General features: G+C 64.9%; 4 protein-coding genes and 1 long non-coding RNA gene across 8 annotated transcripts in view; 2 read left to right on the top strand and 3 right to left on the bottom strand.

Moving 5' to 3' along the window:
* Window positions 1-6,175, top strand: part of DVL1 (dishevelled segment polarity protein 1) — a gene marked incomplete at its 5' end in the record, with an annotated part of 10,578 nt that extends 4,403 nt beyond the window's left edge. Inside the window, 13 exons of the mRNA XM_011377330.1 lie at window positions 4-110; window positions 371-474; window positions 653-791; window positions 1,415-1,508; window positions 1,588-1,657; window positions 1,727-1,866; window positions 1,947-2,023; window positions 2,105-2,172; window positions 2,318-2,395; window positions 2,989-3,120; window positions 3,188-3,355; window positions 3,434-3,640; window positions 4,812-6,175. Coding sequence (XP_011375632.1) covers window positions 4-110; window positions 371-474; window positions 653-791; window positions 1,415-1,508; window positions 1,588-1,657; window positions 1,727-1,866; window positions 1,947-2,023; window positions 2,105-2,172; window positions 2,318-2,395; window positions 2,989-3,120; window positions 3,188-3,355; window positions 3,434-3,640; window positions 4,812-5,197 — 1,770 coding nt within the window. The remainder of the gene's footprint in view (window positions 1-3; window positions 111-370; window positions 475-652; window positions 792-1,414; window positions 1,509-1,587; window positions 1,658-1,726; window positions 1,867-1,946; window positions 2,024-2,104; window positions 2,173-2,317; window positions 2,396-2,988; window positions 3,121-3,187; window positions 3,356-3,433; window positions 3,641-4,811) is intronic.
* A 144-nt stretch (window positions 6,176-6,319) lies between these two features.
* On the bottom strand, window positions 6,320-11,901 carry TAS1R3 (taste 1 receptor member 3). Its single transcript, XM_011377289.2, has 6 exons — window positions 10,161-11,901; window positions 9,778-10,078; window positions 8,904-9,686; window positions 8,605-8,808; window positions 8,327-8,447; window positions 6,320-7,893 (listed from the first exon to the last, which is right to left on the bottom strand). Exons 1-6 carry the CDS (start codon window positions 10,343-10,345, stop codon window positions 6,929-6,931), a joined length of 2,559 nt encoding a protein of 852 aa, XP_011375591.1. The 5' UTR covers window positions 10,346-11,901; the 3' UTR covers window positions 6,320-6,928.
* Window positions 11,902-12,029: 128 nt separating this feature from the next.
* Window positions 12,030-15,781, bottom strand: CPTP (ceramide-1-phosphate transfer protein). Of its 4 annotated transcripts, none has more exons than XM_011377292.2 (4): window positions 15,725-15,781; window positions 14,035-14,291; window positions 13,735-13,919; window positions 12,030-13,599 (listed from the first exon to the last, which is right to left on the bottom strand). In XM_011377292.2, exons 3-4 carry the CDS (start codon window positions 13,854-13,856, stop codon window positions 13,077-13,079), a joined length of 645 nt encoding a protein of 214 aa, XP_011375594.1. In that variant the 5' UTR covers window positions 13,857-13,919; window positions 14,035-14,291; window positions 15,725-15,781; the 3' UTR covers window positions 12,030-13,076. The 4 variants fall into 4 exon arrangements, with proteins under 4 accessions (XP_011375594.1, XP_023377389.1, XP_023377390.1 ...); XM_023521621.1 differs by lacking the exon at window positions 15,725-15,781 and adding an exon at window positions 15,228-15,718 and having other exon boundaries at window positions 14,037-14,291; XM_023521622.1 differs by lacking the exon at window positions 15,725-15,781 and adding an exon at window positions 15,228-15,718 and having other exon boundaries at window positions 13,735-13,916; window positions 14,037-14,291.
* A 100-nt stretch (window positions 15,782-15,881) lies between these two features.
* INTS11 (integrator complex subunit 11) lies at window positions 15,882-25,987 on the top strand. The gene is given in 18 exon segments (XM_011377287.2): window positions 15,882-16,048; window positions 18,394-18,491; window positions 18,855-18,928; window positions 20,037-20,265; window positions 22,176-22,274; window positions 22,355-22,389; window positions 22,682-22,820; window positions 23,243-23,307; window positions 23,705-23,894; window positions 24,136-24,219; window positions 24,495-24,584; window positions 24,663-24,825; window positions 24,912-25,019; window positions 25,109-25,170; window positions 25,250-25,392; window positions 25,474-25,603; window positions 25,705-25,765; window positions 25,768-25,987. Coding segments are annotated over 18 exon segments (1,902 nt in total). The 5' UTR covers window positions 15,882-16,020; the 3' UTR covers window positions 25,872-25,987.
* LOC105303571 lies at window positions 25,966-26,748 on the bottom strand. Its single transcript, XR_896921.1, has 3 exons — window positions 26,662-26,748; window positions 26,443-26,540; window positions 25,966-26,320 (listed from the first exon to the last, which is right to left on the bottom strand). It is a non-coding gene; the product is annotated as an uncharacterized LOC105303571 (long non-coding RNA).

Here is a 26,748-nt window from a genome sequence, read left to right as displayed (position 1 = left end):
GAGGGCGCCCACTCGGATGCAGGGTCTCAGGCCACTGACGGACACACAGACCTGCCCCCGCCTCTGGAGCGGATGGGCGGCATCGGGGACTCCCGGCCCCCCTCTTTCCAGTAAGAGCTCTGGGGTGCCGAGCCTGGTGGTCCTGCGGGGCCCCTGCCAAGGCCTGTTGGGGGGTGGGCAGCTGAGCGGGGACCCCCAGTCGGTAGGAGCTGGTCAGCAGAGGAGGAGCGGGCAGGGAGGCCCAGACTGGGCGGGCAGGCGGACAAGGGCCCTTGGGCGTCAGGCCCCTCCTGGCTGTGGGGTGAGGAGCTGAGAGGGCACCCGACACGGGGTCCGGCCTGCCCAGCTCATGCCTCTCTTGTCGGCACAGCCCAAATGTGGCCAGCAGCCGTGACGGGATGGACAATGAGACCGGCACCGAGTCCATGGTCAGCCACAGGCGGGAGCGAGCCCGACGCCGGAACCGTGAGGAGGGTACAGGCTGCACCCCCGGTCCCCGCTGACTCCAGCAAGTGGAGTCTCTGGGGAGGGGTCCCAGGCTCCCTCAGGGACCCCCCCAGCCACCCCAGAGTCACCCTGCCAGCTCCCAGGTCAACAGGTGCTTGAGGACGGGGGAACCCCACAGTCGGCTTCCCTCTCTGTTGTCCCACAGCTGTCCGGACCAACGGGCACCCGAGGGGGGACCGGCGGCGGGACCTGGGGCTGCCCCCCGACAGTGCGTCCACTGTGCTGAGCAGTGAACTCGAGTCCAGTAGCTTCATCGACTCAGACGAGGACGGCAGCACCAGCCGGTACGTGGGTGTGGTGTGGGCGCGTGCACAGGTGTGTGGGCGTGGGTGTGCGTGTGTGAGTGTATGTAGGGGGCGTGGATGTGGGTGTAGGCGTGTTGTGGGTGTGCGTGTGTGAGTGTATGTAATGTAGGGAGCATGGATGTGGGTGTGGCTGTGTTGTGGGTGTGCCTGTGTGGGTGTTTGTAGTGGGTGTGGGTGTGTGTCGTGGGTGTGTGTGCACGCGGTTATTTATCGTGGGCATGGTGTGTGGGGTGAGTGTGGGCGTTTGCATGGGTGTTCATGGGTGTATGTGTCTGCATGAATGTGTTTGGGTGTGTATGTGCGAGGACGTGTGCACAAGTGGGTGTGCGTAGGTGTCTATGCGTGGGCATTTTACAGGTGTGTGTGTGCAGGGATGAGTGTACACAGGTGCACGTGTCTGTTCGTGTGCTCACACCACACTGTGTGCCAGTGCAGGTGGCCGTGCTGGCGTCCCCTCTGTTTGTCTGTTCGCCTGAGGGTCGCTGTCCCCGTGGGTGTGGGGTTTGTGTGTCACCTGTGCGGGGTGGGCTGTGTGAGGGAGGGTGCCCGTTCTGCCGGCCGCGCCCCGCTGCAGCCTCCCTGCCGCCCCGTCCGTGCCGCAGGCTGAGCAGCTCCACGGAGCAGAGCACCTCCTCCCGGCTCATCCGGAAGCACAAGCGGCGGCGGCGGAAGCAGCGCTTGCGGCAGACGGACCGCGTAGGTAGCGGCGGGGTGCGGGGTGGGGTTGCGCCTGCGCCCTGGCCCTGCTGGGCCCCTCACCCGCGCCCCTTCGCAGGCCTCCTCCTTCAGCAGCATCACGGACTCTACCATGTCCCTGAATATCATCACTGTCACGCTCAACATGGGTGAGGCTTCGGCGGGGCCCCCGGGGGGGCGGGGGGCTGGGCGGGGTGCTCACCGCATGGCCCACACAGAGAGGCACCACTTCCTGGGCATCAGCATCGTGGGCCAGAGCAACGACCGGGGTGACGGTGGCATCTACATCGGCTCCATCATGAAGGGCGGGGCCGTGGCTGCGGACGGCCGGATCGAGCCAGGCGACATGCTGCTGCAGGTGCGGGCCGTGGGGGGCTGCTGGGGGGCCTGGAGGTCAGCACCTCCCCACCCTCCACTCCGCTGAACCCCTCCCCCCAGGTGAACGACGTCAACTTTGAGAACATGAGCAATGATGACGCTGTGCGGGTGCTGCGGGAGATCGTGTCGCAGACGGGGTGAGGCCCGAGGGCACAGTGGGGCAAGCGGGTGGCCCTAAGGGGCTGGGCCCAGGTGACCTGCTCGTTGCCACTCTGCAGGCCCATCAGCCTCACAGTGGCCAAGTGCTGGGACCCAACGCCCCGGAGCTACTTCACCATCCCGAGGGGTGAGTGGCCCCACGGGGCTAGTGGGCAGGGGATGGGGGCGCCCAGCCCAGCCTGAAGGGGCTTTCTCCTCTGCCTTTGTGCTCGCTCTCTCCCCCACCATCCATCCGTCTGTCCGTCTGTCTGTGCCACGCGGCGGCTGCCCAGCTGACCCGGTGCGGCCCATCGACCCGGCCGCCTGGCTGTCCCACACGGCGGCGCTGGCCGGAGCCCGGCCCCTGTACGGTACGAGCCCCTGCTCCAGCGCGGTCACACGCACCAGCTCCTCCTCACTGACCAGCTCTGTGCCCGGCGTGCCACGTAAGTGGCAGCTCACGAGTCAGGGGACTGAGGCACTAGGCCGAGGACCACCCGAGGCGCTCCCCCGGTGTGGGCGCACCGAGGGCCACCAGCCTGTGCCTTCATGCTGCTGCCAGGCCCGTGCAGGCGGGTGCAGTGCCAACGCGTGCATGCCCTCAGGACACCCTTCCCCAGTTCCCTTCCTTCGTGGGGGTGGAGGTGCCTGGAGGAGCCCAGCCAGCCCCACGGGTCCTTCCTGTGGGACTGCCATGGCCGGCGTAGGGAGAGGCAGGTGTGTACGTACGGCCTGCCTGCTCTCCTGCTGCTGGCATTAACTGCCCAGCTGGCGGGGGCGGGGAGGGCCGAGGCATCGCCTGTGGGCTCTGGGCTAGGGGGAGGAGCCTTGCCCTGGTGTGGGGTCCACTGAGCGGTGGGTGGCCCACAGCCACCCGGCCTCTGAGAAGGCTCAGTTGGCAGGGCAGTCCGTCCTGAACCCCCCACACCCCTGCTGCTGGCTGAGGAGGGGCCATGCCTTACAGAGCTGGAGGAGGGGCCGCTGACAGTGAAGAGTGACATGGGGGCCGTGGTCCGGGTCATGCAGCTGCCAGACTCCGGCCTGGAGATCCGCGACCGAATGTGGCTCAAGATCACCATCGCCAACGCTGTCATCGGTGAGTGGTCTGCTCGGCGGGGCGGGGTGGGCGGGCCGGGCCCCAGGCCTGACGTGTGGCTGGCCAGGGGCGGACGTGGTGGACTGGCTGTACACGCACGTGGAGGGCTTCAAGGAGCGGAGGGAGGCACGCAAGTACGCCAGCAGCATGCTGAAGCACGGTTTCCTGAGGCACACAGTCAACAAGGTCACCTTCTCTGAGCAGTGCTACTACGTCTTCGGGGACCTGTGCAGCAGTGAGTGGGGCTGCGGGGTGGGGCGCCCCAGAGGGCCTGGCCCCCCCGCCCTCGCCCTCACCCGCCCCCCCTCGCCAGGTCTCGCCGCCCTGACCCTCCACAGCGGCTCCAGTGGGGCCTCGGATCAGGACATGCTGGCCCCACTGCCCCACCCGGCTGCCCCCTGGCCCCTGGGCCAGGGCTACCCCTACCAGTACCCGGGGCCCCCGCCCTGCTTCCCGCCCGCGTACCAGGACCCCGGCTTCAGCTACGGCAGCGGCAGTGCTGGGAGTCAGCAAAGCGAAGGTGAGAGGCTGCCGGGGGCCAGCCCCCTGCCCTCCTTGCCGCCTGGCTCTGCCCATGCACTGCCCCCTGCCCTGTGCACTGCCCCCTGCTCTGTGCTTGGGCCCTGGGCGGGCTCCCTTTGGAAGGGGCGAGTGGCTGAGGGGTCCGGGGAGAGGGAACCCAAGGAGCTGACTGCAGGCGAGGCAGAGGCAGGAGGCCGGGAGGTGGGGTGGGAAAGCATGTTGTGGTGACAGTGGGGACGTGGGGGTACGGTGGCCCAGGATGGGGGAATGGCGGAGGAGCCCTGGGGTGCCGTGGAGGACAGACGTAACTACACTTCCCACTAGGATGCAGGAAGCTGAGGGGAGAGCCCAAGAGGCACGTCTGAGCAGCGGCCCGAGGCCGCATGGGGGTCAATGTGGACAGTGGGCAAGTGCCCACAGGGTCTGGGGGGGCGTCGGGCAGCTGGCCGAGCAGACCCAGACAGCAGAGCAGGTCAGGAGCAGCGGTGCCTGAGGAGAAGCTGCACTGGGCACCTGCGGACCCTGGACAGGCCCAGCTGGTGGCAGGCACGCCCTGCCGGTGGGCGTGGGTGCCGGGCCGGGCCTGGTGTGTAACTCACGCTATCCCTTGCTTTGTGCTGAGCAAGCCTTAGACTGAAGGACTAGCGGAATGGACCCTCGGGGCCGGTAAGCCAGGGTCCTGCCCGGTGTCCCTCTCGGCATGTCCCCAGCCAGCCGGCACCCTCCGGTTCCCAGTGCTTCCTGAGAGCCCGGGACAAGGCTGAGCCGAGTAGTTGGCCAGGGCCCTGGGGTCCGATGGAAGGTGGGTCTGGGGCGGGGGGCCCAGGACGGCTGACGGGCGCACTCGCCCTCCGGGCCTTCGCTGGCGCCTGTTTTTTAGCTGCAAGACCAGGCACTTGGTGCAGGCGTTGGGGTGAGGTGTGGGGCGTTGAGCTGGCCCCCCAAGTGTCCCCGCCTGCCTGCCACTGTCCCCCCACCCAGCCCCGCCTGCTGCAGCTGCTCCCGCGTTTCTGGGCGGGCTCAGCCCTGCCCTTGTGTTTGCATGGCTGCCCCGTTCCTCCAGCTCCTGACCACCAGGTTTCGGCCTGACCGCTCTAGCAGCGTTCAGTGCTCCTGGAAGAGGCGAGGCCAGGCACCGACTGGTCCTCCTCTCCTCTCCTCCACCCCAGGAAGCAAAAGCAGCGGGTCCACCCGGAGTGCGGGCGGGAGCAGCCGGCGGGCCCTGGGCCGAGAGAAGGAGCATCGGGGGGCTGGAGCTGGAGGCAGTGGCAGCGAGTCAGACCACACAGCCGCAAGTGGAGTCGGGGGCAGCGGCTGGCGGGAGCGTCCAGCGAGTCAGCTCAGTCGTGGCAGCAGCCCGCATAGCCAGGCCTCGGCGGCCCCGGGGCTCCCCCCACTGCATCCCTTGACGAAGGCGTACTCAGTGGTGGGCGGGCCACCTGGGGGGCCTCCCGTCCGGGAGCTGGCCGCTGTCCCCCCAGAGCTGACAGGCAGCCGCCAGTCCTTCCAGAAGGCCATGGGGAATCCCTGTGAATTCTTCGTCGACATCATGTGACCGAGGAGCATGCCTGCAGCCTGGCCTCACAGTGCCTGCAGCGGGGCACAGCCTCTGGAGCTGGTTCCGGCCTGCCTTGGTGGTGGCTGACCTGAGCAGGCCAGCCTGTGCTTCCATGTGCACAAGGAGTCATGCCGTGGGGTCCAGGGAGGGACAGAGAGGGGGCAGGCTGGAGGAGAGGGGCTAGGGGTGGCCCTGGCCACCACGATCCGGACCGGGCAGCCGTCGGCTCCTGGTCAGAGCCGTGTCCACGCAGGCCTGGTGGGCATGTGTCTGTCTCTGCTTGGGCGGGTCTCACCTGCCCCCTGGGCGCACGCCTTAGGGCCCCCCCCCCCAGTCAGCCACACTGCACAGGGCCCCAGGCCGAGCTGAGAGGCGGCCGCTGGGCCTGGCCCACTCCTCGCCCAGTTCTCAGGCCCCACCCGCCTTGCCCAGGCTGGGGGCATCCCGGGGGGTGGGACTGGAGCCTGCAGGCTCCGCTGTGTCTCCACAGGAGGGGGATAATTTATTTATTTATTGCTTGGCCTGTGTCCTCTGGGGGAGGTGGCGGCTAAGCCAGCCCCCGCCCCAACACACACCCGGTTGGAGCAGAGTTTCAGTGTCCCCCCGCCACCGGGTCTCAGAGCAAATGCAGGGACACAGGTCGTGTCTGAAAGTATGTGGGAGGGTCGGCGAGAGGAAGATGGCAGAGGGATGTGTTTCAGCCGGCAGGAGGAGGGGGGCGCGGCCCGGAGGGGCACGGGCGCAGATGCAGACAGCTGCTGCAGGGCAAGGTCCGGCGGGGAGGGGTGGCCAGCCTGCCCTCGCGTGCTGTTCTCAGGTGACCACACGCCCACACACGCCACTTCCTTCCCAGTGTCTCTGGCCTGCACGTGTCTGCACTGTAGATACTGTATCAAGTCAGAGCTTCATCTGGATAGTTGATAGAGCTGCTTCTGTGTAAATGCTATTTTAAACACTAAAAAGCATTTAATTTAATGGGACTGACATGTAGCCTCTTATCTGCTGCGCGGCTGCCTTAGGAGATTGGGACGGGGGGCCGGTCCAGCCTCACGGGGTCTGGCTGGAGCTGACCCAGGACTGGCCAGGTGCTGTCATCTGGGTCCCGGCTCAGTGACCAAGCTCTGACTCCTGTGCCGGCAAGGTCCTGGCAAGAAGTCTGTCCGTGGTGCTGGCTTCTGGCTCCAGGGGTCCTTGTGGTTGGCGCTGGCCGTGGTACTGCCCCACCAACCTTCCTGGGCTCTGTCCACGGTGCTGGGGGTGCAATGACCCCGTTCCACTGGCTCAGGCCGGGCTAGGGGAAGGAGGGGGCCGGATGCCCCCTTCCCCAAGTGGGCCTGTGTCCTGCACTGAGGCCCACGGTCAGAACAGCTCTAACCCACTCACCAGCCCCCCACTTCAGTGATGACTGGAGGGTGCACAGGCTTGGCCCAGCCAGGCGAGTGATAACCAGTGTGGCCTGGCTAGGGCTTTACTGAGCTCTTGGCGGGGGCTGGGCAGGCCTCGGCCAGGAGAGGCAGAGCCCAACTCTGGGGGCCCAGGTGGGAGATCTCAGGGCCGAGCCCCCTCACGCACACTGCAGGCCTAGGGTCATTGTCGGGTCAAGGTCAGCAGTCAGCCTGAGGTTAGAATCTAGAGGTGAGGGTTCTCCAGCAGAGTCGGGCCAAGTCTACAGGTCACTGCAGAGGAACCTGGTTTGGGGTCATCTCAACCGGGTCACCTGCTCAGGGGTCACTCATTTTTGCCCTGAGTCTCGTCCCCTCCTCTGCTGCCCCCTCGCCCCCTGGTATCGCCAGGACGCCCTCCCAGGAAGAACTCGGGGGTGTTACGCTCTGGCTGCCACAGCAGCAGGAAGCACTTAGGCAGGTAGACGGTGGCCAGGATTCCCAGGACACAGAGGAGGTTGGCGCCCATCTGCACGGCAGGCCGGTAGGCCACGTGCGTGTTGGCAAAGAGGGGCACGAAAGAGATCCAGGTGATGAAGTAGGCCAGCATGGCGAAGGTGAGGCCGCGGGCGCTGTTGTAGCGGCCGGGCTGGCTCTGTACCAGGAAGGTGCCCAGGAAGCAGAGGGAGGCCAGCATGGCGTTGGTGATGTGTACCAGGCCGAAGCTGATCCAGGAGTGCACGTAGCAGGACACCAACACCTCTGTGGGCAGCACCCGCCAGTCTGTCACCACCTCTGGCGGGAAGCCTACCAGGTACCAAGTGCACAGTGCCGCCTCCGCCAGCATAGCAAGCAGCACCACCAGCCAGGCCCGGGGCCCCTGCAGGTGGCCGCGCAGCCGATCCGCCCAGCTCAGTGGTAGCTGCGACTCCATGAAGATATCCACCGCCTGCAGGACAAGCGTGCTCAGGCAGCCGGTGAGCGGGAGGTGGAGCAGTGGCTGCTGGGCCAGGCAGCTGGCGGGGCTGGGCCGGCCGGGGAACAGGAGGACGCTGGCGCAGGCCACGCTCAGGCAGGCCAGGCTGAAGAAGGCCCGTGGCCCGCCCGAGGCCAGAACCAGCGGGCTGTCCCGGTGCTGGACAAACAGTGCCAGGGCTGCCAGCGCCAGACCCAGAGCCAGGCCTAGCAGCAAGAGCAGCAGCAGTACGGCCGGCTCCCCCCACGCCAGGAACTTGAGCTTGCGGGGGAAGCAGCGCAGGCTCCGGTCTGGGGACCACTTGTCCTCGTCACACTGGGTGCAGGTGAGGTCATCTGTGGTGTGGGGGGAGGGGTGCTGGGGCACGCGGGACCGCTCCAGGCTGTGTGCTCCCAGCCCTGTGGGCCCCCTCCCTGACTTCTGCTTCAACTTGAGTCCACCCGTGGGGAAGGAACTCAGGTGAGAAGGGGCTCACCTGGGGAGGGGCTCGCTTGGAAATGGGGGCCCAGTGGGCAGGGGCTCCGTGGGGAGGGGCTCACCTGGGTAGCGGGACCCATCTGGAAATGGGGGCTTGCCTGAGGAGGGCGTTCACCTGGAAAGGGGACTCGCGGGGGAAAGGCTCACCTGGGAGGGTTCCGTGGGGAGGGGCTCACCTGGGTAGCGGGACCCATCTGGAAATGGGGGCTTGCCTGAGGAGGGCGTTCACCTGGAAAGGGGGCTCGCCGGGGGAAAGGCTCACCTGGGAGGGTTCCGTGGGGAGGGGCTCACCTGAGCTGCTCTTGTAGCTGCCTGCCTTGCAGTCCACGCAGTCGTAGCAGCAGGAGTGGAACCCCTTTGCCCGGCGCACCTGGCCCTCCTCGCATTGCCGTGAGCATTGGGACACAGGCTCCTGGCACGGGGGCCTCAGGACTTAAGCTCTACTCGGCTGCGTGCACCTGCCCGGGACTGGGGGATGGGCCCCCACTTCCTGCAGGTGGGGCTAGAGGTCTTTCCTGGCCATGGGTAAGGGAGCCGCAGGTGGCCGGGGACAGCAGCCTGGCACCCACCTCGCTGCTCGGCGTGTGCCAGCGTATCCGGGAGCGCTGCAGCTGCAGGCTGCCGTCGAAGGACCCGACCGTGCGGGTCAGGGGCTTCTGGTCCTGCCACACCCACAGCTTCAGGTCATAGCCCATTTCCACGTTCCCGCTGGCGTCGAAGCGCATCGCCAGGCCGTGCGGGCGGAAGGTCAGGTTGTACATGTTCTCCAGGAGCTGGGCGGTGAGAGCGAGTGGGCGGGGCCGGCCAGGCGCAGGCCCCACCCCCCAGCCCAACGTCCCGTGGCCCCGGGCAGGCGCAGGGGCCTCACCTGCCACGGCCGCACGCGCTCCCGTGAGGGGCAGCCCGAGGCGTTGCAGAGCAGCGTGTTGTGCAGGGCCTGGGCCACGCTGTACACAGCGGCGTAGGCCGCGAAGGCCTGGTGGTGCGGCAGGTCGGCGGACACGTTCTCCGGCGTGATGTGGTCGCACTGGGGGCAGCGCGGCCCCACCACCTGCTCCTCCAGGCCCGGCTGCTCCGCCTCGAGCGAGGCGCAGTGGGCAGGGTCGGCGGCCAGGGCCAGGCAGGTCCGCACATAGGACGAGAACTCTGGCATCGGGGCTCCGCGCTGCAGGAAGCCAAGCACGGTGCCCATCTGGGCCATGCCGGGCAGCGTCATGACCAGGTCAGAGGTCAGCCAGGCCTCGCTGGCCACCCACACCTTGGGCGAGAGCCCACAGCGGATGCTGTAGCTAAAGAGGGTGCGCGCGGCGCGGGCGGAGGCGAACAGGACCACCACCTGCACGCTGCTCTGGTTCACCCGCTGCAGCAGCCCTTGCGTGGCGTCCACCTGCAGGACGGTGGCATGAGACAGCGGCACCAGGCCCTCGTGTGCGATGCAGATGCCCCACATGTTGGCCAGGCTGGAGAACAGGCTCAGGCCCTGCCGGCCGTACTCATCGTCGCTGCCCAGGGCGGCCACCCAGTTCCACCTGAACTCCCGCAGCAGCTCCACCATGGCGGCCACCTGCACGCGGTCGCTGGGCACGGTGCGGAAGAAGGACGGGAACACCTCCCGGTTGCTCAGCTGATCCGTGCTGGCGCCGTAGCTGACCTGCAGCGGCCGGGAGGCGTGTCCTGACACGGGGGCTCCCACGGGCAGGGCCAGTGGGGGCTGGATGACGCGAAGAGAGACAGGGGCGCACCTGGGGTATGAGGAAGAACCCGAAGAACTTGCCAGTGACGAGGGCGAGCTCGGAGGAGTGGGGCCCGATGACAGCCAGCACGCGGGGCTGGTACTGCGTATAGTCGCAGTAGGCGGCGACGTCACAGCTGCCCGCCTTGGCCATGAACATGAGGCTGGGCTTCATGGCGACCACTGACTCTGAGCACGTGTCGAAGAGGTCGAACCCCAGGCGTAGCCCGGGCAGCAAGGCGGAGCCCTTGTTGATCTCCTCCACGGCCATCTTCACGGCCAGCGCCCACAGTAGGCCGGGCGCTGAGAACCTGGGGCCACACGGGGCTGCAGGCAGCCGCTGCCTCATCCCCGCCCGGGGCCCCCCAGCCCAGCCACCCCCCACCTCCGTACCTGGAGCACTCAGGGGTGTTGGGCTGCGTCCTGCCGCTGAGATCTGTGTCCTCTGCAGTGCGCAGCGGGAAGAGCCCACCCAGCACGTAGTCCCCCTGCATCCGGAGCTGCCGGGACAGACACAGGGGAGCCCCCACCCCGCGGCCCAGGAGAGCCGCGAGGCCCAGGAGAGCCAGGCCTGACATGGCAGGTGGCAGCTCAGCGCAGGGATGGCAAGTGGGCGAGCCGAGCGGGGGCCCCAGTTATGGCGAGTTGGGGCGGGGAGGGACAGAGAATTTGCTTAGCAAAACCCTCGCCTGTCCTCACCTGCTAGGCCTGGGGGCCCCCGGAGACATCTTCGCTTTCCTGGGCCCACAGGCTTCCACATCGGACTGTTACTCCGATGCCAACAGGCTCTCTGGCCAACAGTGACCTGGGAGGCAGGCTCTGAGCAGCCACTGACCGTGACCTTGTTACCTGCCTGTGCCCAAGCCCCGTGGCACCCGCTCATTCTCGAAGGGGAGGAGAGACTTCTCTGCCAGAGCGTCCTAGGGTCTCTGGCTGCCTGTGGGAGGGGCTTGGAGGTGCCGGTAACCTGGGGAGAAGGCACAGGACACCTTCTCTCCCCAGCCCTGGGGAGGCACTGTCAGCAGTCAGGAGTGGCTCCGTCCTTAGACCCAGGGGGCAGCCCGAGGTGGGTGTTGGGAGGACGATGGACAGCCAAACAGCCTTGCCTCCACCCTGCGGTCAGGGTGCAGAGGGTCCCAGGGTGGGGTCTGTGGCCTTTCGGCCCACCTAAGAACGGTGCAACTTGGGGGCCTGGGCCACCCCTCCACCAGGGGCCCAAGGCCTGGGAGCTTCGGGAGCGCCATGGCTAGCTGTGCCTACACCAGCCAGGGCTCGACGCAGGTGCCTCCTTGTGGGGACAGCGCACAGCTGGGCCTGTGGGTGGGGCGCATGCAAAGGAGAGTGCACAGGCCATAACCAAGTGCAGCGCGGGGAGCAGCGTTTCCTGCTTGGCCCCTGGGTGTGGGGGCCCCACCTCCCTGGCTGGGGGCCTCGCTGACACCATGCCCAGGGGTGGAGGTACACATCAGGCCCCAGGCCCCCAGAGAAGGGAGGAGGCTAGTGACACCCCTAGAGTAGGGGCTCTGGGCATCTCAACAGGCCAGGCCTGGCGGACATTTACAGGAGGTGGTCTGGGGCCCTGGGGTTTGCCTGTCCCCACTGTCCTGTGTGGAGGACCTGCATTGCATGGCACTCAGGACAACATGTGCACCCACATGTGCGTGACACACCAGTGCAGGCACCTACACATCCATGATATACATACCACACATGCAGCTGGAGCACTGCACGTGTGCACACACATGGACAGCCTTCGCTCTTCGGCCTGTGTCCCAAGCAAGTCCTTCAGAGTCACTGGCCTTTGCTGGCACCACATGGGGCACAGCAGCAAAACCTGGCACTGGACACTAGTATTTGGATATGATGTTGGGTGGAGTGTGAGCGGACCCTTCCCACCTAGTGTTCTCTTTCTGTTTGGGCCACTTGGGGCATGGGACAGCCCCTGCTCCATTGGCTGCAGCCTGATCGGGCTTCCTGCACTGTGCGGCTGGCCCCAGCCCTGCCTTTCCAGCCCGCCCCCTGGATGACTGTTGGTTTTCTCACCTGTAAAGTGGGGGTTATCGTGTGGACCTCAGCAGAGATCAAGCCAAAGCCTGCGCAGGGGGACCTGTGGCATCACCACGCCCCCCCACGGTGGCCAGGGCACACCTCATGGTCCCGTGGTCAATGCTGCCCTGTAAGCGTGGCAGTGGGGCCTCAGGCCCCTTCCCCTCGGTGAGCAGGTGCCTGGCACTTCCCATAACCCCATCCTGGAGTGCAGTATCTGGTTCTGCAATCGCAATTTATTCACGTTGGAAAAACCACCACCCGTATTGGTCTCCGAGGGTCCTACAAGCCCCCACGTATGCCCAACTGCTGTGTGGTGGACATCGCTCCCTTGGCACCATGGACCTGGGATCACCATGAAGAACCAGTGGAACGGGCCAGGGTCCCAAGTGCTCGGTGATGGCTGGGCCGGGCATGGCTGTCTGCCACCGTAGCAGGCAAAGGGGTCCAGGCCCCTCCGTCTGCCATGCACCCTGGGTCTCCTGAGCTCCGCGGAGATAGAGCGGTGAGGGGCAGAGAATAGTGAATGCAGCATCTTGCTGGACCCTGAGGAGGGAGAAGCCACTTGGCCCAGCGGTCACGGGCCCCCAGGGGCTCTGGGGTTGTGCTATGCAGGCTCACAGGCAGCTGCCTGGGGAGCCCTGGGCGGTGTGGCTGCAGGAGGCAGCAGATGTGTGCAGGGAGAGGAAGTGCAGGCCTGTGCGTGGGCTTCGGCTCCCACTGTCACTGCTGCGGACACGTGGGGCCCTGGCTAACAAGGTGAGGGGCAGGATATGGGCTGCAATGCCAGCCACTGCCCAGAGATTCTCTCCCTGGCCTGGGGACTGCTCGCATGGCACGGAGGGGCCGGAAGCAGCCCCCCTGGGCAGACATTGCATCCCGGGTCTGGAAAGGACACAAACAGCTGGACATGTTCACTGGCAAAGTCTGCCCTCCTGGGACCTGTGACTCACCCCATCTCACAGACCACACACAGGCCAAGGTAGCCTCCTGGGCTTCTGCAAGGACGCTGGTCCTGTACCACGCCCCCCTCGCCTTCTGCACGTTACCCACCGGGTGACGCATGACTGCACACACAGGGACCTGGCCGAGCGGAAAGCTAGGAGGCCCAGGCAGAGTGAGGGGACGGGTGTGGAGCGCACGGCCAGACCTGCATTCTTGCAGTGGGCCACGCAGCCTGTCACTCCCCAAGCCCCGTCCGCAGGGGAACAGTGGTCCTCCCTCTCCTGGGACTGACAGCCCAGCTGCCCCGGCCTCCAGCCCCTAGGGCAGGCCCAGCAGGGCGTGCTCGGCATAGAGCTTCTGGGAGATGCTGTACACACGCTCGATGAAGGGCAGGGCCTCGCTCAGCATCTCCACAGCCTGCTCGGGGGGCCCCACGTTCATGGCCTCCAGGAAGGCCCTGCGTGCGGGCAGCGTGCAGAAGGCCACGGTGACGGCCCGTCGGACGATCCAGGGGTGGAAGGCGGCCAGCGAGGCGTTGTAGGACTCGGTGCAGAGTGTGGCGGTGCTGGCGTCCTCCGGGCTGGTGCGCAGGCCCTCCAGGAAGAGCTGCAGCCAGCGCAGGGCCCGGTGCAGCCGCAGCACCGTCCGACAGCCCGAGTCAGGGTAGCGGGCGCGCCGCTCCAAGTCCACCAGCTTGTGGCCCACCTCATAGGCCACCATGGACTGCAGGGTGCTATAGTGCTCCCGCCCGGGGCCGCCGCACAGGCCTTCCATGATCTGCACCTTCGTCGCCACGTCCTTGGAGATGAAGGAGAAGATGGCGCCCAGGCTGTTCAGGAACCTGTGAGGGGTGTAGGCACTCACATCAGGGCAGGGCACCCCGCCCCCGTCTTCCGGGCACAGTGCTGCCTGCCTACTGCGCCCGGGGACTGTGGCCAGCAAGGCCTGCCTTCGGGCAGAGGTCTCGCCCACGCACCTGACCAGCCCCCTCCAGCCGGCGAGGTAGTGGTCCAGCTGCACCTCCTCCGCCTCGTTGAGACATTGCTTGAAACTGACCAGGACCACCTTGAGATTGAAGTCCGACTCCGAGGCGGCCATTTTCCAGCACAGACGGAGGCCAGGGGTCGGGCTGGTGGGTTGTCTCGCTGAATCAGCTCACTCCTTGGGGAGGACCGGCAGGAAAGAAACAACCGGGGTCCCACTGTTTCCCACTGAAAGCCCACAGCGAGCCCCTCCCCAGTCGGGCCCCTGCCCCAGGAGCCCAGGTGACACTCACACGCCTGACCCTGCGGAGCCCTTCGTCACTCAGGCTTTGCCAGGCTGCTCTGCTACGTCTCACTCGCGGTGACACCTCTGCTCGCGTGCTCGTGCTAGTTGGAGGGACGTGTGCTGTCCCTGCCCAGAGCAGGCGCTGTTCTAGGCATTCAGGTGACGGAGAAGCAGCTCAGCCTTGTCTGGCAACATTCTAGTGGGGGTGGGGTCAGGTAAGACCGAGGACGGGGAATTCCAAGAGGGGAGGTGGAAGAGGGTGAGCTGTGGAAAGAGAGACAGCGGGGTGAGGTGGGCTGGCCGGGGAGGGGGCCTGCGGCCTCACCCTTCCTTGCTCACAGCTGCATCTATCCCGGAAGCCAGCGCGGAGGCCATGGGTCAGCTTTTGCTGGACAGATGGACAGAAACCAATCTTTTCAGCTGTACTGACACTGTACTCAGTACTTGTACTGACACATGGCTCACCCAGAAAGATGGCTGGGCCAAAGGCCTTTCCACACTGAAGACAGCCACAGGCCCTCCTACAGCCCTGAGGAACCTTCCGGAAGTGCCACGCTCCTGCTCTGGATTCTGCTTGCATTCATACAGTCACTCCACAGACATCTAAGCACCCACGCACTGAGTGGGTGCCAATGAACAGCCTAGCCCTTGCTTCCCTGGGTGCCAGGGGCTGGCACTGCAGAGTGGCTCTGATGGGCCTTGGGGACCTGGCTGCATCCCACCTCGTGTCCAGGAAAAGCTCCATCTCACTGGGCCTCAGGGCTCCTGTGCATTCGGTGCTGGGTGCCTCGGCTAGGGAGGGAGGCCACTCAAGCTGTGGCAAGAGCCCCAGCCAGGAGTGACCCCTGGGAGCCTGTGCAGGCTCTGCCTCCCACTATGTGGGCAGGTCACTCACCATCCGAAGACCTAGCCCTTCATCTCTGGGGAAAACGGGCCAGGACATCCTGCCTTGCCCACCATCTGTGGGCGCGTCCAATGGGGCCCAGTGGGTGCTGAGGCCCTGCAGGCCCCAAGGCTTTTGACCAAGGCCTGGCATCGGGTGAAGCCCCCACCCGGGGAGGTGAGCTCACCCTGCCTCAGGTGTGGGGCAGCCTGGCCTTAGGAAAGCGGCTCTCCAGGACTTCCAGCGCACCACTCCCCTACTCAGCGCCTCGGTATTCTGCTCGCTGAGCAGGTGGCCTCTAAGGCGCTCAGGGTTACCTTCTTAGCCACGAGACAGCCTTCGGGCCTGGCCTTCCTGCCCAGAACCCGAGCCGCAGCCAGCAGGTGCTGCCAAGAGCCTTTCGGAGCTTGGAAACAGGAAGGGCAGTGGCTGTGCAGTCCGCCAGCTCTGGGAAGGTGACGCACGGCACCGCCAACAGCCCCCAGAAGCAGCCCAGGGTCCAAGGTCAGGGCTCGGCGGGAGGGTGGCCTAAGCACTCGAGCCCTGTGGCTGACAGCAGGACAGCTGGCTGAAAGCCCCCAGGAGACGGGGGCGCCCGCCGGGCACCGCAGGCCCAGAGCCGGGAGCGCGGCCCTGTCCAAGAAATGCTGCCAGTCTCGCCAGGGAAGGGGGTTCTCGGGGGCGCCAGGTTGGGCCGCGGGGCTCGGGTAGGGTGGGATCGCGGGCCGTTCCTGCTCCAGCTGAGACCCAGGGTCCGCGCCACCTGCCGGGTTAGGTCGGGCTCCGTTGCCCCGGCTGCGCGCCGCACGCTCACCTGTGCCGCCGCCGCTGCCGCCGGGGCCGCGGGACCCCGCCCGCCCGCCGGGATTGGTCGCCGGCCGCCCAATTAGGAGGCCGGAAGTGCGGCCCCCGTTTCCGGCGGGCGCACCGGAAGTTGGCGCCATTGGGCTGCGCCTGCGCAGTGCGCCGCCGCGGTCGTGCGCTCGTGCGGTCCGTTGTCGTGGTGTCGCGGTGTCGCGGTGTCGGGGTCCCGGGGCTTGTCCGGCCGTGGCGGGCGTGGCGGCTCGCTGAGCGCAGAGGAGACGGGACTTTGGAGCGCGCCCCGGCAGGATGCCCGAGATCAGGGTCACTCCCTTGGGTGAGTGAGGGGCCTGCGGCCGCCACCTCGCGGGCGCTGCCCCGGGCGGTGGTCTGGGGACGTGCCCTAGGGGCGCAGGGGACCAGCCTCCTTCCCGGAGCCGAGGTCACGGAGGCCTCGGGCCACTGCTCATGCCGGCTCAGGCCCTTGGTGGAGAAAGTGCGGGCGATGGCTTTGGGCTCACGTCCTGGCCACCTCGCCTTGTCCCATTTTCCTCACAGTGAGATGAGAACGAGATCGCCTAAAGCGGCCCCGAGCGACGCCGCCTCCACACCTTATTTCCCTTTGCACGCGGGCCGGTGCCTTTGCCTCCTCACCGGCCACTCTCCCTCCACCCGCGTCTGTCTCGCGCCCAGGTTCCCTGCAGCCTCCCGTTTACCCAACCTGGTGGTCTGCCCTCAGTTCAGCCCTTGTTTTAGTTGGCCTCTGCAAGGTTTAAAGTAGCTTTGCCTTTTGCAAAACATATAAACGTGCACTTTGAAAAGCCGGAACAGTCCAGAACAGTAAGGAGTGGAAAAGATCACTCAAATCCAGGGACCCAGAAACAGCTGGGGTTGTCATTCTGACAGCTGAGGTGGTCATTTTGGTGGCTGGCCCTCCACATCCCATTGGGCTTCTTCCTGCTCACGTTCTGTGTGCTGTTCCAGCTCCTGTCTTTGTCACTGGGCTGTCGAGAGCCCCTTCCGCTGCATGTCCCTCCACCTGCACATTCTCATGCCGTGAGCTCTCTCCGAAATAGCCCACCAGCTCCAGTGCCGACACTGACCTGTTGACAGCCGCAGCGAACGCCACTGCCCTTGGCCAGCAGGGTTAGAGCACACAACCCACGCTGCCATAAGTGTCGTCAGCCTCACGGCCTCTCCCAGCCGTTGACACAGGGACCCCGCTGGCCACTGTGGCCCCAGCCCTCCCCTCTGGGGCCTGTGCAGGACCCCTTTCTAGCCCCTTTCCCATTTGACTCCTTTTTGCTGCTCACTCTGCTCAAATAGTCCTTTATTCTGCCTCTGATACCCTAGTCTAGTCTCGCCTGGGTGTGCCGCCAAGGTCACCCAGCTTCAGTGTCATCAAAGCAGAACTGCTTCTGCTCCAGTCTCCCCTCACCAGTGTCTGCCTTACAGGATCCCTAGTCGCTTGGGCCAGATGTGGAAAGTGTCCCAGGTTACCTATGCCACAGGGCCTTTGCACACCTGCCCCCCTCCCCAGCTGTCCCTCTCCACCCTGCTTGCAAGTCATAAGCCTGCCATGGTTCTGGAAGTTTCTGTGTCCCCTTTCCTGCCCGACTTACCTCTGTGGTGCTGATGTCCACCTGGTGCACTTGGTGTGTGTTATCCACAGGCTCATCTATCCCCTTGGTTTGGAGCGTGGGCTCCCTGTGCACAGGATGTCCCCTTTGCTTTCTCCTGTGCGTCCTGGCTGGAGTGCCGGATGCACGCAGACAGAGCTCTTGGCTGGTGTCACTTGTTATTGTCATGGTGACACACTTCTCTAGAACCAGCCCACATCCTGCTCTGGGCCAAGGCCCTGTCGCCCTGGTGTGTGTGGTGCTAACAAGGTCCGGTGGCTAGCAGAGGGAGGCTCGTAGGCTCTAAGATGGAAAGCATGTCATCAGGCCCTGGCAAGGTTGCGTCTTTTTGTTTTTGGGTTCCCAGGCCCCAGAGGAGGTGACAGATACCCAGGATGTGCCCTGCTGGGCTGGAGCCGCTGGTCAGGGCTTAGAAGTCAGGAGCGTGGATGAGATTCAGATTAAGGTCTGGTCACCGTAGTTGGTCCTCACGGGGCATCTGGGGCCTGTTTCCCCACAGCTAGCCTAAAGCCACATGGGGAATCTCTGTGCTGGCACCACCAGGAGGTGCCTGACACCTCTCGAGAGCAGATCCAGGGGGAGGGGGCCTCACAGCCTAGATGTGACCCCAGCCGAGGTTTCAGGAGGAGTGGCGAGGCCTGGTGTAGTGCCAGGTTGCCTCTTGGTGCTGGGACCACAGTCTAGCACCTGTTACTTGGTCCTGGCCTTTGAGGGTACCGGTGGGTCACAGTGGGTGGGCTGCGACCTTGAGGGGTGAGGGACTTCTTCCATCTACTGACCCTGGGTGGTAGAGGCCGGGCCTGGGGCTGGAGGCACAGTTGGGGGGACACTCGCGCTGGAATTCGCCTGGAGGGCTCGGCGCCTTGTCCCCTCCCCGCACATTTCCCTCGCCCACCAGCGTGTGGAGGGGGCGGCGGCGTTGCCTCACCGGCCCACGCAGCAGCCGTGGGTCGTTTCCTGGCCCACTGAGGGCTCTGCAGGGACGAGGAGGGGCGGGAGGGCAGGGAGAGGTTTGGCAGCACCTTGCCCATCGCCCCTGCAGGAGCCGGCCAGGATGTGGGCCGAAGCTGCATCCTGGTCTCCATTGCGGGCAAGAATGTCATGCTGGACTGTGGGATGCACATGGGCTTCAATGACGACGTGAGTCCTGTGGGTGGGCCTGTCGCCCTGCTCCCTCCTTGTCGAGGACCCCGGGACCCAGCGGGAGGTTCTGACCCATGGAGCGGGGGCAGTCGGGGCGAGTGGGTAGTGGCAGGAGGTGGGTTTGGGGTCGCTGTTCCTGGGCGGCCCCCACCATCCCCTGGCAGAGGGGCTCGGGGGCTGCTGCAGGGTTGCGGGAGTGGGCTGGTGCAGGTGCTGGGTTCGGCTTTTGACCTGCTCTCTGCTCCCGGGGGCTGAGAGCGGGCAGCGCCCTGCCGCGGCGTGGGAGGGGCGCAGGCGCGCAGCCGCCCCCCGCAGACCCGGGCGGCCGTCGCGGTCTGACACGCACTCTTGGCCCCTCAGAGGCGCTTCCCCGACTTCTCCTACATCACGCGCAACGGCCGGCTGACCGACTTCCTGGACTGTGTGATCATCAGGTGGGCTCCTGTCAGCTGCCGGTGGCGGTGCTGCGCCCGCCGGCTCGCATTTCCCCCAGGAGAGCCGCTCTGGGCCTGCGGAGGCGGCCGGCCATGGGCGTCGCTGACCTGGGCTCTGCCCCGGGGCTGGCGCCTGCCTGCTCTGGACGCTGGCCCCGATGGCAGTGTCTTTGTGTGGTCGTGGGTGTTCACGCTGCTCCTTGGGCTGCAGTGAGCTCTGTGGAAGGAGGACAGTGCTGTGTATGCCTATCGGCTGTGTCCCCAGGGGTCGTGGATGAGAGCCTAGGTGCCCTAGGAAGATGAGGCTATGTCAGGGCAGCTGGCCTGTGGCGGGGCGGAGGCCACCAGTGCACAGCTGGCGCCTTACTCGTTGGGACCCGGTCGTTCTCAGGCTCCTATCAGTCAGCCTCAGCCATGTTTTGGTGGCAGTGCCTGCCCTGTCCCCCCTGCCAGTCCTCGATCCTCACATGCCTCCCCAGGCCACTTGTTCATACCGCCCCCGACCTCCTGACCTCCCCTGGGCGGCAGCCTGCCTCACCCCCCACATTCAGCGTCACAGACCTGTCTCAAGTCCAGCCATCTCATAACCCTGACCGTCACCCCGTGGCCTGGTGACCACTCAGCCTTTCCTGCTGGCCCTCCACTGCAGCCAGAGACCCCTCGTCCTCAGCTGCTCTGAGGCCCCTGCCGTTCTGGCCCCTCCTCGGACTAGGGCTTCGTCTGTGGGTGGCATGGCACTGCTGTCCTTCTGCCCCCATGCCTTGCCAGGCCTCATCCCGCCTCTGTCCCCCCTCAGTACACGTGCCACAGGGTCCTCCCGACCACCCACCGGAGATGGCGGCTCCCGCTCTCTTCACGGAGAGTGTTCTCGTCCGGTGTCGTCACTCGCCCGCTTACTGCCGAGCCAGGCGCCTAGGCTGCGGGTCCAGGAAGGCGGGCGTGTTTGTCTGTTTGCCCCTCGCTCTCCAGTGCTTAGAACGGTGCCTGGCGCACAGTAGGCACTCAGTGAATGAATGAACCAACGGGCGGAATGACCCAAGTCGAGCTGGTGCGGGTGGTGGGGCGGGGTGGGGGGCGCAGTGGCCGGCTGACCATGCCGCACCCCCAGCCACTTCCACCTGGACCACTGCGGGGCGCTCCCCTACTTCAGCGAGATGGTGGGCTACGACGGGCCCATCTACATGACCCACCCCACCCAGGCCATCTGCCCCATCCTGCTGGAGGACTACCGCAAGATCGCCGTGGACAAGAAGGGAGAGGCCAACTTCTTCACCTCCCAGATGATCAAGGACTGCATGAAAAAGGTGGTGGCCGTCCACCTCCACCAGACGGTCCAGGTCAGGGTCTCTGGCAGGCACTGCGCCGTCAGCAGGAGGCGGTAGGGGGGCCCGGCCCAGAGGCGGCATTCGGGCAGGGGTGTGGTGTCCGCTGCCCCTCGCCTAGCTTTGTGCCTGAGCGCGTGGAAGAGGCTGGAGGGGCACAGGCTGGCGGGATGCTTGTACCGTCTGGGCACAGGGGAGCTCGGCGTGCTGGCCGGGGGAAGGCGGGGCTGGACGGGGCGCCCGGTGCTGGGCAGTGGACTTTGGGCTTCATCTCAGCGACGGTTGTGTGCGGGGCGGGGAAACGGAGGCCTGAAAGCGGGCGAGAGATGTCAAATTTGGTAAAATTTATCAGAGGGTGTGCATTTGTCTGTTTCTCCTCGGAGTCTGCGTTCTGCTTGCCATTCTGTGCCTACACGTTGTGGGTCATTTTCTCCTGGTTAAGCATTCTGTCAACATGAAGTGTCACGTGTTTGTCTAGTGATAGTTTTTATCTGAAAGTCGTTTTTCTGGTAATTGATGACACCATTCCCGCCTCCTCTGCCTTTGGTTAATGTTTGCACGGTGCATCTTTTTCCATTTTCTTTTACTTTCAGCTTTTCTGTGTCACATTTTAAACGTGGCTTTTGGGAGTAGTGTGTAGTCTGGGTTGTTCTGAGCCCAGCCTGTTGCCTGTCCTTGGTGCTATGCACAGAGACCCTCGGGCTCGCTGCACCCTCGCCGGCGACACTCTGCTCCTCCTTCCCGTTCTGTTTGTCCTTTCCTTTATTCCCTTTTTGGGAATGATTTTTTAAAAATTGTTTCTTTTGTTTGATTGGCAGTTATGTGCTCTCACAATTGCCGCAGTGGCAGAGATGATAAAATGCGACCGTGCTGACAAAAGCCTAAGTGCTGCCTCTTTCCTGGACGGGGCAGGGGCCTCGGACATTTCCCAGCTGCCTCCAGAGGCTGCCGTTTCTGCGTGTTCTGGCTTTGTGCGTGTGCGTGTGCGTGTGCGTGTGCGAGCGCGTGTGCGAGCCCGTCAGGACGGCATTGCCGGCCGGCAGGTTCACTGGGTGTCCGCTCTGTATTTCCCTTTCTCACCGCTGCCCTGTGCCTGTGTCCCTTACTTCTTAACTTGGGATGATTGATCTGCCGGAAGAGCCAGCATGGGTCTGTGGGCGGGGGGTGGCCACTGCCTTTGTACAGTTGGCAGATGGCTCACTCTCTCTTGTGCTCCAGGACTGTTCTCATTAGCTACGGGGCTCCAGCTCGGCATTTGCTTTGGATGTACCTTCCCGGCCGCTGTGTGTCAGAACCTTTCTCTGGGGCAGCGTGCTGTGAAGGGCTCCGTGTTTTCTCTTACCTGCTCAGGGGCGGGACATCCTGTGTCCCGGCCTGGTGCCTTTCACCTGCCTCTCTCAGGGTAGCCCGTGCTGGTCCCCATCCTCTAGCTGGGGCCCTGGGGGGCAGGTGGGGGTCTCGCTCTAGGCTTTATCCAGCCTTCTGTCCTTCTGTCCTTCAGGCTGGATGCTTCCTTCTGTATGTGTCCATTCAGTCGTTATCTTTGGTTACGTGTAGTGTGGTGTTAAACTCAATGACTGAATTCTTAATTTGGTTTATTGTATATAGTTCCTAGTTTTAGAATTTCCACTTTTTTTAAGTTTCTATTTTTTTGCTAATATTCTTTATCTTGCCTTTTAATTCTTCAAGTAATTTAATCACAGCCCTTTTAGAGTCTGCTTTTCCAGGCTGTTTTTTTTGTTTCCTATTCTCTAGTCTTGTCTTTTGGGTTTGGTTACTTTTGATTGAAAATTGGTGTCGGATGTGAAAACGAGGACGAAGCGAAAGGCGAGCACGTGCCATCTGCTCCTGGCCCCTGCTGCCCTCCTCCGCCCCCCGGCCCCAACACAGCCCCAGACCTGAGCTCCGCCCTCCCTCTCCTGCAGGTGGACGAGGAGCTGGAAATCAAGGCATACTATGCGGGCCACGTGCTGGGGGCCGCCATGTTCCAGATCAGAGTGGGCTCTGAGTCGGTGGTCTACACGGTGAGTGGAGCGCATGGGCCCAGGTGGGGCTGCCTGGGCAGGGAGAGGGGGTGCCTGCCTGATGCTTCCTTCTCTGCCAGGGCGATTATAACATGACTCCGGACCGGCATCTGGGGTAAGTCGCCTGTGCGTTTGTTTGATCTTCTGAAGCCCCACCCCGCCCCAGACACGCGGGGTGCCTGAGTGGTCAGCACTCTAGTGTCCCCCTGTGTCCCCCATGAGAGTCAGAGTCTGTGTTTCCTGTCTCCCCTTGAGTGCTTCCCATGACATGTCAGTGCTTGGCCCTGTGCAGAGGGGCAGCTGCCAGCCAGAGGGCCTGGCCAGGTTTGGGCTGGGGGCCAGTGCATCGCTCCCAGCCCTGTGGCATGTGGCCTGTCCACCTTGGGATATGACCCCCACTGTTCTAGAGCTGCCTGGATCGACAGATGCCGCCCCAACCTGCTCATCACGGAGTCCACGTATGCCACGACCATCCGCGACTCCAAGCGCTGCCGGGAGCGAGACTTCCTAAAGAAGGTCCACGAGACCGTGGAGCGTGGCGGCAAGGTGGCTGGCGCGGTGGGGGCGTCAGGAAGGGCCCCGGGCCACGTGGGCACCGTGGGAGGGAGGGCTGCCCACCCCGGGGGGGAGGAAAACTCCCTCCGGCCCTCCCAGGGGCACTTGTTTGCCCTCAGGTCTCAGACCCCAACAGGGGTTGGCCGGGGCACCCACCGGGGTCACTTCTGGGTAGATCGTGCCTGGGGGCAGGAGTGGGTGGGGCCCCCCGCTCTCAGGTTGCCCGGCCATGACTTCTGGATGCAGCCTCTGGCCACCAGAGCTGCCAGCAGAGCTGGTCTGTGTTTCACAGCACTCTGAGAAGGTGGCCACAGGGAGCTACTGCCCCGGCCACTGCACTCACATGTGGCCTTGACCTGGGTGGGCATTGCGGCTGGGGGCTCCCACCCAAGCCCCTCCCTGGTCCCCTACAGGTGCTGATCCCGGTGTTTGCGCTGGGCCGTGCTCAGGAGCTCTGCATCCTGCTGGAGACCTTCTGGTAGGTACAGCTGGGCTGGCTCCAGGGAGCCCGGGACTCGGTGGGTGGATGGGATCGGACGCCTGTGCCTGTGAGATGGCCATTCAGCACACAGCATGGGCCATGCGATCTTCCTGTGTCCAGCCGGCTGGGCCTCGGCCTGGCTCCACGCAGAGGGCAGGCTGCAGCGATGTCAGCACAGCACTCACGGGCAGGGCGCCCGATGTCCACGGCGCGTGCCCAAGCCAGGCGGCCTGCGACGGCACGCGGGCACCATCTTCCCATGCGTGGCCTCCGTGCACGTCAGCCCCCACATTTGTTGGAGGAGGTGGACTGAGGGCACCGGCCTGCTCAGTCATAGGGGCGGGAGACAGCCAAGGGCGTGGGGCTGACGTGACGGCTGCTGCCCTGTCCCCAGGGAGCGCATGAACCTGAAGGCGCCCATCTACTTCTCCACGGGCTTGACGGAGAAGGCCAACCACTACTACAAGCTCTTCATCACCTGGACCAACCAGAAGATCCGGAAGACCTTTGTGCAGAGGAACATGTTCGAGTTCAAGCACATCAAGGCCTTCGACCGCGCCTTTGCCGACAACCCGGGCCCGATGGTGAGGCCCTGGCCGAGGTGCAGGCCTGGCTGTCCTGTGCTTGCTGCAGCCGGGTTGTGCCATGTGTGTGCGTCTCTTCCCTGTGGGGCATGCTGGGGCACCTGCAGGTCTCCCTGGGGAGTGGGCACACCTGCACTGGGGACAAGATGAGGTCAGAGGGTGGGGCCTGGGGTGGGCACAGGGTCAGACTGCTCTGAGGGTGGCGAGGGGCTGGGTCTGACTACCCCTCGGCCACCCGCAGGTCGTGTTTGCCACACCAGGGATGCTGCATGCTGGCCAGTCGCTGCAGATCTTCCGGAAGTGGGCGGGGAACGAGAAGAACATGGTGAGGGTCTGGCCCCAGGGCAGCTCCCTGGAGCTCCCCCCGCCCCCCACCTGGGGACAGGCCTGCTGTGCCAGGCAGGGCCTCCCCCACCCCTTGGCCACTAGCAGGGGTCATGGTGGCGAGGCCTGGGCAGGCTCGTGCTTGAGACCCCCGTCCGTCCAAGTCTGTAGCGGGGCTGGCAATGGGTTCAGGTTCCGAGGGGCAGCAGGCGGGCTGGGGCATCGGGAGGTAGCAGGCCATGCAGATGGCCAGCAGCTCCGTTCTCTCTGCCGCAGGTCATCATGCCTGGCTACTGCGTGCAGGGCACTGTGGGCCACAAGATCCTCAGCGGGCAGCGCAAGCTGGAGATGGAGGGGCGGCAGGTGGTGAGTCCCAGCCTCCCCAGTGCTCTCGGGGCCTGCTTGGGTGGAGGGTGACGGCCCGTGTGTGCTGTGACGCTACAGCTCGAGGTCAAGATGCAAGTGGAGTACATGTCATTCAGCGCCCACGCGGACGCCAAGGGCATCATGCAGCTGGTGGGCCAGGCGGAGCCGGAGAGCGTGCTGCTGGTGCACGGCGAGGCCAAGAAGATGGAGTTCCTAAAGCAGAAGATCGAGCAGGAATTCCGTAGGCAGCGGGGCAAGTGGGCTCGGGGTGCAGAGGGATGTGGGCAGGGCTGGGCAGCCCCGCTGAGGCTCTCTTCTCTGGCCCAGGGGTCAGTTGCTACATGCCGGCCAATGGCGAGACGGTGACACTGCCCACGAGCCCCAGCATCCCTGTGGGCATCTCGCTGGGGCTGCTGAAGCGGGAGATGGCACAGGGTATGCGGGGCAGGCACTTGGACGGGGTGGGGCCAGGTGGGGCAGGCGGACCCCGCTGATGGCTCCCACCCCTGCCCTCTTCTCCGCAGGGCTGCTCCCTGACGCCAAAAAGCCCCGGCTCCTGCACGGCACCCTAGTCATGAAGGACAGTGTGAGTGCGCGGAGGGGCAATCAGGCTGGGGTGGTTGGGGGGGGCCTCCCATGCTCCCTGACCTGCCCCTGTCCCGCAGAACTTCCGGCTCGTGTCCTCAGAGCAGGCCCTCAAGGAGCTGGGCCTGGCTGAGCACCAACTGCGCTTCACCTGCCGCGTGCATCTGCACGACCCTCGCAAGGAGCAGGAGATGGCCTTGCGCGTCTACAGCCACCTGAAGAGGTGGGCCTGGCCCCGCCCCTTGTGGCCCTAGGGGCGGGGCGCCAGCGGGCTGGGGTGGGGCCTCACCAAACCTTCCCACAGCGTCCTCAAGGACCACTGCGTGCAGCACCTTCCCGATGGCTCTGTGACTGTGGAGTCCATTCTCATTCAGGCCGCTGCCCACTCAGAGGACCCAGGCACCAAGGTGCTGCTGGTCTCCTGGACCTACCAGGTTTGTGACAAGACCCAGGAGGGCTGGCCCCTGGCAGCACGTCAGAGACCAATGGGGTAGGCTGGGGGGCTTGAGATAACAGCTCCTCACTCCTGTCCTAGGACGAGGAGCTGGGGAGCTATCTCACGTCCCTGCTCAAGAAGGGTCTGCCCCAGGCTCCCAGCGGAGGCAGCTGACCAGCCACCGCTGCCCTCTGCCCAGCCATAGGGACGTGGGCTTCCACTCCAGGACCATGTTTCAGCCTTGGGTCTCCCCTCTGCGGGTGTGAAGCCCACAGGTGGCCACAGCCTTCGTCCGTGGGGACCAGTGTCACATGTCTGCCCAAGTGGGCGTTTTTGGCTGCAGAAATAAATGGCTCTGAAGCCCCTTTACCTTTTATTTCTACTTTTGGGTCTGGGGTGTTAATGCACATTACACGCTGAAACAAAGGCTGCTTGTGTTTTTCCTTCATGATGCTGACATCCGTTTCCCATGCCCACCCCTGGGGCAGCCCACCTGGGGCAGAGGGGCACCCAGCGCACAAGGGACTCAGGGAGACAGGAGGCCTGCTGTGGCCCCAGACACTTGAGTACTTGACAGAGCGGGTCACAGTGGTCCGGCTAGTGGGCTGTGGCAGCCCTGAGGTTCGCTGGGCGTTGAGGGTCATTTGCTGCTTCAGTGCCATGGACCCCACAGAGCACTTGAGGCCGGCAGCTTTGGAATCGCTGGAGGCAGGATCTGTGGACAGACCCTGGGTCAGCTTGGAGCCCCTTCTCCCTCCGTGAAGACCCCCTCTCAGACCCCCTACCCCAAGGGGCCAGGTCAAGAGTAGGCGTGGGCTGGGGGAGCCCGGCACTCACTCACTCCGGGCCGCCTGCCTTTGCGCTGCTGGTCTCTGGCCTGAAGTCTCCCAGCAGAGCTGGGCTTTCCTGCTGGGCAGAGGCTGGATTCCTGGCCGCTGTAACGACACAGACGAGCTGTGACAGCTCTACCACCAAGAGCTCCTCCAGCAAGGACCCAGCCTGGAGGGTCAGTCAGTGCGGTACAGACAGGGACCTTCCCAGGCCACGTCCTCTCACCCAGGTCCTCAAGGTCTCTGTATAGCACTGACTTCAGGAACAAGCCATGGGCTGGGGCCACACGTGTCTGATGCCTGCCCAGTGGGT

Source organism: Pteropus vampyrus, unplaced genomic scaffold (genome assembly GCF_000151845.1).
Source record: "Pteropus vampyrus isolate Shadow unplaced genomic scaffold, Pvam_2.0 Scaffold309, whole genome shotgun sequence".
NCBI lineage: Eukaryota > Metazoa > Chordata > Mammalia > Chiroptera > Pteropodidae > Pteropus > Pteropus vampyrus.
This window is presented reverse-complemented; position numbering and strand designations above follow the sequence as displayed.

Coding starts and splice junctions, on each gene's coding strand:
- TAS1R3 (XM_011377289.2), bottom strand. CDS start 10,345: ATGTCAGGCCTGGCTCTCCTGGGCCTCGCGGCTCTCCTGGGCCGCGGG. Junction 10,079..10,160: donor AACACCCCTGAGTGCTCCAG/GTACGGAGGTGG, acceptor GTGTGGCCCCAG/GTTCTCAGCGCCCGGCCTAC. Junction 8,809..8,903: donor AGCGCGTGCGGCCGTGGCAG/GTGAGGCCCCTG, acceptor CTCACCGCCCAG/CTCCTGGAGAACATGTACAA.
- CPTP (XM_011377292.2), bottom strand. CDS start 13,856: ATGGCCGCCTCGGAGTCGGACTTCAATCTCAAGGTGGTCCTGGTCAGT. Junction 13,600..13,734: donor GGCTGGAGGGGGCTGGTCAG/GTGCGTGGGCGA, acceptor CACCCCTCACAG/GTTCCTGAACAGCCTGGGCG.